Here is a 9,501-nt window from a genome sequence, read left to right as displayed (position 1 = left end):
TACAACTAGCTTATCAAAATTTGAAGTTACATTTCCATTTCTGAAACGAGTAAAAATTAGAATGCTATAATGTTATTATTTAATGTTATATAACTCAAAACGGTGGAACGGGTCAGAATTGTTTGGTACACAGATATATTAGCCTGGAATAATAGCTAGGCTACATGTTATTCCGTTAAAATGTACGGTTCCTGTAGGATAGAATTGTTTTAACTTTTGTCACAATAACTCAGCAACGAAATAGTTTTTATTAAATTCTATGCGAGAGAAGTCGTGGGGAATAGTTAGTAAAATATAAAATACACTAATGTCTTTTTAAGGTGCTCCACAGCGCTGGCAGTTATCTGATTGGGAGAGCAGAGCGTGATGGCGGGATACGGCAGATTGTGAATCGGCTCGAACTGGTTCTCGATGGTAATGTGCGTAGGTGTCTCCATAAAGCGCCGGTTCAGGAGCAGCGTTAGCAGGTATGCTCCCAGCGCGCACAGGAATAAAGCTATACCCCAGAAGCATCTGCAACAACAACCCAAACGCATTGAACCAGGCATTTGATTTGGCACGAGGGAAACAAGTATTCACTTCTAACTCAAGTGTTATGTTGAAAGCAATTGTTCGGATTAAAGAAAGCTGTTAATTAATATCTAGTTTAAGATTTAGGGATATTAGAATAAATTTATGTATACTTTCAGAATTGTTAGAGATATGACAAAAAAGTGGACTTACCTCGAAACTGGATCTGGATACAAATAGAAATATTTGAGACCTAAAACGCTGCCCTCCAAACAGAACCGTCGCAGTAGAGTTCTGAAGTTACCCTTCATTGTCTATGGTCTAAAAGACAGATAAATCAGATATCTTTGTCAGTAGAAATGGATGATAAAAAGCTACTTCTAATGCCAATACAAATTTTACAGCGTTTTCAAATAGTGGGTTATACGTATTTGCATGTTAACTTTGTAAAGGTATGTGTGTTCAATGAATATAATTTAAATTAATAATTATTGAGCGTGACACAGTACACTGTACTTAATAGTGGTACGATAGGTTAATTATAGTAAGATGTACTATGTTATATTTTTACCAGTAATTATTTGCAGGAAACACATGACAGCTGTTCTAAATACGCTCATATCATATCGCAATGATATATTTTCCATAAATACTAAGTAGAACAGGTAATTAAATTGTAATATATTTTAATGTTGGTACATTATAGTTTTTAAATAGAAACATTGTATAAAAAAGTGTATTCAAGACTTTTAGGCTAAAGGACACCGATATCCAATGCCTTAATAAATTAAAAAAAAAGTGTAGTCAAATAAAAAACACAACCAAACACAGATATGTTTTAGTATATGTTTAATAGAGAATGTCGTCAACTGAAAATAATAAAAAAAAAACAATATATTTAAAATGTATCAGAAATAAATACAACGTTAAGGAAAATGTATAAAGTGATTTATTTGAAAAATTTAAAAGTTAACAATTGGATTAAGAAACATTAAATTTAGCGAAAGTCTTTTGACTAAGTCCTATGGGTAATCAATAAATACAAATTATAAATATAATTCAACTAATGACATATTACATTTAAATCAATAACAAACTTGACTTGACTGGTAGCTGAAAAAAAATCTATAATAATGAGCATTACAATAATTGCTATAGTGCGACTAACATATCTGACACGGTGAGTAAAAATGAAACTAAAATACGATAGCTTGTAGTGTATTAATGTCAATATGTGTGTCACAAAACCCTTGACGAACTGTGTCTTGTCATCTCTTATCTTGTTATTTCGAATGCCAAAATATATTTTACACATTTTCTGAAAATATAACAATGATAACAGTGGTCACTGGGTCAGATATATTTGTGGAACTATAATATTATGTTCTAACTGAGCGCCATTTTGATTTTTTTGTCATTATTTGTGACATGCAGTTAAGAATCTATTTGATTTGAAGTAACATTTTCCTACAACACGCTGTTCTAGTTAATGTAAAATAAATTACAAGTTTTTTCATTATATTAATTTATTAGTAATCGAAAGTAATAGAAAGAAAAAATGGGTTGGTAATGTAAAAGTGAACGTAAATTACCAATATAATATTTTGTTTTTATTTATCAAAAATCATTATTTTTTTATACTAATTACAAGAAAAATTATCATAATTTATCTACTAATACTGCAAAAAACGGTCTCGTTTTGTGTTAAACAATGGAATTTAAGTCTAACGGAATATGACATAATATGCTATATATCCGAATTCATCATAGAAACAAGTAATAAATCTTTATCAAACAGATTGACGTATAAGAAATAACACTGAACTATTAATGATTTAAGTGAATTCAAAGAAAAAAGATTATTCTTAATTCTACATACGAACGTTTCATTGCAACTCTTAAAGTAACGAAGTTTTAGGTAACATAACAAACAGATATTTTTAGACATCAAAGATTATTTTTTTGTCTATTTTTTGTATTACATATAAATATTATATTGTTGATACTAACATCAGTGTAAATACAAGAATGCGGCTTAGAACCGTATCGTACGAATTATAGGGCAAAAATGTAATTATGAATAAATAAAATAATAAATATGATTTAAAATTTTGAAAAAATATGACATTTCAAACATTTGACATTCATCTACATTTCAGACATCTTTTCACAAATGCCGTACACAACGGAGCAAGCGGTAGACTTCATAAACTTTATTTTGCAAAGAAAATTAAACTAAGTTTTTCGATTCAAAACAATTCACTTCCGCACATTAAATTTAACTTTATCAAACACGTTCATTCGTTCGTACAATTACTTTAAAAAGGGGAACAAACTTTTCTTCTGACGTATTATATAAATATGAAGATTACTTACCTTGATACAAACACCAAATATAACAGAAAAGTTGTACCTAACAATATTTTGCAACATTACTATGGCTTTTCACTCACAATTGTTAACTTATTTTTAAAAAGAGGGATAACAATTTATTTTTTTGTCCGCGTATCTTTTTTTACCATTTGTACGGTTTGACATTATTTCCAACCTCAGTAATATATTTTAATTAAATAAATATTTCGTATATATTATAATATATGCAAATATTTAATTATGCGTTTATTTATGTTAGTAAAAAGTTTTATTTTCTTTACTATAAGCACCGAAATACATGGGAATATATACTGTATTTTTTGTCCTGTTCGATGAATTGATGCAGGTTATCTTTATTACTAAAATTCGCATAAAATATCTATCTACCTATATTTATGTAAATATATATTGTGTCCTTTAAATAAGTATATAATATAACATATGTAATATAACATTTAATCATTATTTGAATTTATATAATATATGTAAATAAATTTTTAAGAAAATCTCTAATTTTGTAAATAAAATTTCTATTGTGAAATAACCGATAATTTAATACAATAGTAAAATTTGCTTTTAACATTAAAGTAAAAAAAATACTAAATTTATTTTCAAAAGCAGAAAAATATTTTCAGCTAATTTAACAAATTTCTTGTCCATTTAATTTCTTGAAAATTAATTTCATCTCTTGGTAAGATAATATCTAAATTTGCATAATATGAATATAATACTAAATACAATGATATGAATAATATTTAAAAACTGAAACTGAACTCACTTGGCGCTGTTTATAGTTTTGATAACTTTCTAAGCTTTGTGCGAAGGATAATACGCTATTATTACTAAATGTATGAAAAGGTACATCGTGTAAAAGGCATTATTATTCCAGCGATAGTAAAAATATTAATTTTTCTTATAATTTTGGAATACATTACATCGTTTGTATACAATATTTATTTTCAATAAATACATTTCTAGTAAATCCTATCTCACAAGTATTGTGCGTAAGTCTTCATCATTTTAAAAATGCTACAAAACCTTATACTTAATATTTTTTCATAATAATAAAAGACATACTCGTAAGTCGCCTGACACTTCTCTATAAATGGATAGGCGATTGCTTGGAAATGACAGCTTTTGCTTCGTTCCGATTTAAGCGCGCATGTTGATGTTACGTGACAGTTGATTCTATCTATGTTATTAGTTCGAGTCCACACCACCGCTATAAACTGATATGATCAGCGCCAAAATAGCGAAAATCAAATAGGCACAATATAATACGTCTATAGCCATTCCATTTATAGAGTTCAGTGCGTCTAAAGAAGAAAATTGAATTGGCAATAACTTTTCTTTTCTCATATTTAAATGAACGTTAAACTTGTGTACCTGTACATGTACGCCACTCTCGATCAATCAAAAGCGTGCTTACACAAGAAGAAATTTGATAATTACATATTAAAAAACGACATTAACACACAAAAATATTTGAAAGAATCAATATTAAAATACCACATCCGTTTGTGCTAAAACGATCAAAGCAACACCTTTGTGTAACATTTAATATCTAGTAAATCGACAAAAGACCTGGAGAAGGTCTTAAAAAAAGCGACAGTATGTCGAGTCAACTCCGAAGTTCTCTGGGGGTAGTGAGTGTCGGCGAGCGATGGGGTCGCAACGCAAAAGCACCGGGCGTCGGTGCGGCCACACTCATATCATTTTTGTGTCCAATTCCAAGCGCGTCGCTGAGACACGCTACGTCGGAGGCCGTCAGGAGTCCAGCAGCACGTGCCACCGTTGTACCTTCAAATAAACATTTATTTAAATTACAAATACAATAAATATAATTGCAAACTGTAATACGAGAGTAAAATTAAGTACGACAGAAATACCGTATAAACTGCGCGATAATACTAAAACATGTTTTTGAAAGTCTTGTGATCGCTACGTATATTTGCGTAGCAGTACAGGCTACGTACGTAGCACAAGTACTCGTACATCTATCTACGTCGAAGACATTTAAATGAAAAAAATCCTTTCATGTTAAACATTTAAATTTGCATAAAAGTAGGTTAAAATACCTAATATTTCAACATTATACGTACAAACATGCACAATTGCTGCAAAAACAAATATGCTTTAGTTCATTTTAAGACTCTTTTTCACTAAGCTATTAGCCGATTACTATTTCTGTGTGCAGTTGATTAGTAAAAAAAACACAATTTCAAGAAGCTTCGATGTGTGTTACGTTACCTGTTCGCCCTGTCGCTGGCAGAGGTCATCCCAATGACGCTGCTCGTCGCGGCCGGAGGAGCTGTGCCCCAGCGAGAACCAGCCCACCATCTCGTTTCGTTTCACGCTGCGCCGCCACCACACCGACACCATCAGCGTTACTTCCGTCAGTTGGAACAGCGCCACCTGGTCATTGTTATTGAGAACAATCTACCGTCTTTCAGCAAATTTTATATTTTATAATATTGTATTAGGACAATAATGTTCAAAATTAGGGCCTTCGTTACTCATGATAAGTCAGTTTTTCTATTGAGGAAAGAAGTTTTGAAATCGAGTTTGCTGCTTTTGAATTTATATAGAACAAACAATCGAATCTTTTTTTATAGAGAACTGCACCTGGAATATAAACAGCTCCTTGTACAGTGGGTTGGACTGTGCGCGGCGCGTGGTGGATTTGCAGCGGCCCATCTCCATGCCCAGAGAGCTGATGAGGCACAGCTTGACGTATGTGTCCGGCGCCTTGTGCGGCGACAACTTGCGGAAGTGCGTGCCTTTTATTATCTGCGACGTACGTAAACATACATAAGTGTGATCACTGTATGCATGTGCGCGTTACATCTGGGAGTTATCATGAATTCAATGTGCTAATCTTGACCAAGTCGAGCCAATCTATTTTAACTGCGCTTGAATTGACAGGCTGTATATTTAATTTAATTTATTTTTTATTTAAATATGTACGTTTTGAGCTGACGCACTCAGAGTTTTTAAGTGGTCTCCCTTAGTGCAGATTTAGTAACAAGTTTAGTTACAAAGGTACTTTAGTGACTAATTGTCACATGGGTGCGAGAGTTAGTGTGTCTAAATAAATGCAGACCTCAACAGACAAGTGTCCAGTGGTGGGGCTGTACTGCAGGCCGAGGAGCAGCTCGGGGGCGGAGCGCGCGCTGCAGCACGAGGAGGCGGAGTCGGAGCGTGCCAGGCTGCACGCCTCGCCCCCGGACACGAACCCGTTGCCACTCGACAAGCCCGACACTCCCGACACACCTGACACGCCTGACAGGCCCGACACGCCCGCGCTCAGAGATGACGGGCTCGCCAACATGCCCGTCACTGACCCGTCCAATTCTAGTTTCGGCAGCTGTACACGCACACAATTATCATATCATTATCATCATTGTGTCTGTTCACTGCCTGACATAGGCCTTCCCCAATGAATACCACGTCCGACATCGTGATGCCGATAACATCGTAATGTTGAATTGTAACAGACTTTTACAGACCTTCCAAAAAGTCTAACTAGTGATTTGATTCTAATGGCATTGAATGCCAAGTGCGAGTTATTACTCACTCCGTTAACCTATTCAATGGTACATCATAAACTTTTAACTATATGAAGTTTTGACGGCGACACATAAATGCTGGGTGAGGTTTACACCTTCTTGTCGCGGGATTGTGATCTACCAGTAAAGTATGAAGCGGCGTGTAACCTGCATGACGGGCTGATGGTGCCGTGGCGCGAGCTGCAGCCACAAGTTGTTCTCGAGCTCGAGGTTGAGCGCGGCGAAGCTGACGGCCGCCTCGCCCAGCAGCCGATGTCGGCGCATGCGCTCACATCCGTAGATACGGATTCTTAGACCTAGCCCGTGCACGTCCTCTGACAGGGAATATGGAACGGTATAATTTACATTACAGTTTTACTTAAGACATTATATTCATGAAAATGCGATCAGGTCAATAAGTTACTAAGGTTAAATTTCACTGGACAACAAAGTGAATATTTAGTACGTACCTGGATTAATCTTGTGCAGGACGAAGCTCTCCATGTACTGAGGATTCTCGCCGTTGCGGATCTTCGATTTAAACTTTTGCTTTTTCAGTGGCAACAGTACAATTCTTGCCTGTATAAGTTATTAAATAAAAAGAAAATTTACTAAGCTGGATGTTATCCCATCACTTCTAGAGGCGTCCCCAATATCTATGGCTATTCTCTTAATGAACATCATACGATTCGCTGCACAGAACAACGTTAGATGGGACGGCACTGCGCAGCGCGCATATACCTCATCCGATAAAATATTTTAAAAGACGTATAACATTTGAAATGGACCTGGCTTTGCAATAGCTGCGGGGGCGCGCGCTGCGGAAGACCGCGTGCTTGCAGCACGTGCACCGTCATGCTGCGCACCGGCGCGTCGTACAGCAGCGTCAGCTCCACCGCGCCCCGCCCCTCACCGCCCCCACCGCCCCCACCGCCCCCACCACCACTCTCCCCGCACAACAGTGATGTGTCCTGTATACGAGTGAGGATATGTTTATTGAGATGAAACAAATAGAAGACCTTTATGGACAAATGAACGCCTCTATCTAAGCATCGGCTAGGTAGAGACGTTCACAGTCTATCGGATTCGTATAAATATTGATATGATATTCACATTATGCGCAAGAACATCGCTATCGACGCTACTCTGTGCCTCCAGGGTGTGGATGTATTCCGCCTTCTTGGGTACCACCTCGTCGATCCTAGTCTCCCTCAGCGCGGTCTCCACCAGCTGCACCTCAACCTTAACCGGTGCTGACACGTTCTCATTCTTCTCCTCATAATGACACTCTACCTCTTCTTTATCCTGAAATAGGAACCATTTGTCATTAAATTTATCGAGAAGCGAGGCTAAATAAATTACGGTATTGATGACATTTTAAATGTAACTAGTGATTGGTCAAATATTTTACTGGTAAAATTAAATAATAACGTTTTATTATGACTATGACATTGTGTTGGTATGATTCTATCCTATTACATAGTTGAAAAGATAGAAAAGTATAGTGTAATTGGAAGAGTGGTGTAACTTAAATTCAATTCAATTATTTAAATTCGATTTTTAAAAGCAAACACTAGTTAATTACAGCTAATTAAAAAAATACAATACAGAGAATACAAGTTTTCTATGTACAATTAACCGATTTATAATTAGAACTATAAAGGGGTTTTATATAGAGTAGAATATAAAGTGTAAAGAATTTAGTTTCTCATCTTATTTTTAATTTTTATTACCGTTTGCAAATCATCGAACGAAGAGGCTGTATTATAATGATAACTACAACAATCATAAGTTTAAATACCTGTTGAATGCGCAAACGCAGCTCCTCGTCCGAGTCGGAGGTTTCGAACGCGAAAATACGTTCAGGATAATGGTTTGGTTTCGACAAAGCATCTATAACAACACAGACGGACAAACAACTTCAATCAATATGACATTTAACACTACTAAACTATTAGAAATTTAACTAATTTATTAATACTATTGAACATAAACTAAGTAACATAAAAATAATAAAATAAAAGGTTTACTTTCATCATTACCATTACTAAGTTTTAACATTAGACCTTGACAAATGGTCGCCTTGGTATGTTAACTACAAACATACCTCGTTAATTTATTATTTAAAAGCATACTTTGTTAATTAATCATTAATAATTAAACTTCTACATCATTAAACAATAAGATGTTTATTAAACGTCTATTTGTGATAATAAATTTTACTAATATTACAATGTTACCGAATTTAGCGTCATCGAGAGTGGAGCAGGGGTCCGAGATGTGAGCGTTGACCGCGAGGATTTCATCGCAGCATTTGCGCGTGAAGACTGTGGCGTAGCACCAGCGTCGGCCGAGGAAGAGTAGCACCACCAGGACCACAGCCGCAAAACCCGCTACTGCACTGATGTACGCCGTCGCTTCCACTACACCAACGAACAACAATCACAATCAATCCGCACAAAGGAAACAACAAGAACAATGTTTATATACCATTTGTAGGGTTGATGCCGCCGATGTTGGCCACCATTCTGAACTAGCGCGTAGCCATTTCAGAGACACCTATTATGTCACGTTCACTCACACCAAACATTAAGATGTATAACACCTTTATTTGTGGAATTAATATCGGAAGCTCGGGTGGAAAATAATTGGGACGTGTTGGCAGGGTCGGAGTGTCATTGCGGCGCATGCGTAGCGCGGGGGCACGGCGGGGGCACGACAGGGGTGTGTGGGGCTACAGCGCGGGGTGCACTCGCAAAGCCTCAGCTAGGTACACACGGACGGGACATCGTCAAGGCCGAGGCCAGTCCCTAGCCATTGTTCGAAACTTTATGAATAAATATGAAATAATTTTCATACTTCTATAGACGAATATTATTATTATATTATGTCGCAAATAAAATTTACATAAAATCAATGTAAAGAAAAATGTAATTCTTCCAAAAAAAGATAAAAACTATTTTTTCCTTTTTTTAAATGTTCGAGAGACAGTAACACAAAGTTTATAAAACATGAATTAACTATGTTTTGTTTATCGAAAAGACACCATAAAAAGTTTAAGTAAACAGAT

The 9,501-nt window shown here is 35.6% G+C and overlaps 1 protein-coding gene across 1 annotated transcript; it reads right to left on the bottom strand.

Moving 5' to 3' along the window:
* Positions 1-4,445: 4,445 nt before the first annotated feature.
* On the bottom strand, positions 4,446-9,097 carry LOC106721556 (synaptotagmin-16). The gene is made up of 12 exons (XM_045681901.1): positions 8,922-9,097; positions 8,672-8,854; positions 8,233-8,324; positions 7,545-7,736; positions 7,220-7,402; positions 6,902-7,010; positions 6,600-6,766; positions 6,180-6,250; positions 5,987-6,128; positions 5,509-5,673; positions 5,134-5,298; positions 4,446-4,683 (listed from the first exon to the last, which is right to left on the bottom strand). Exons 1-12 carry the CDS (start codon positions 8,956-8,958, stop codon positions 4,651-4,653), a joined length of 1,539 nt encoding a protein of 512 aa, XP_045537857.1. The 5' UTR covers positions 8,959-9,097; the 3' UTR covers positions 4,446-4,650.
* Between the last annotated feature and the right edge of the window lie 404 nt (positions 9,098-9,501).

The sequence above is a fragment of the Papilio machaon genome, chromosome 17, assembly GCF_912999745.1.
Source record: "Papilio machaon chromosome 17, ilPapMach1.1, whole genome shotgun sequence".
NCBI classification, from domain to species: Eukaryota; Metazoa; Arthropoda; class Insecta; order Lepidoptera; family Papilionidae; genus Papilio; species Papilio machaon.
This window is presented reverse-complemented; position numbering and strand designations above follow the sequence as displayed.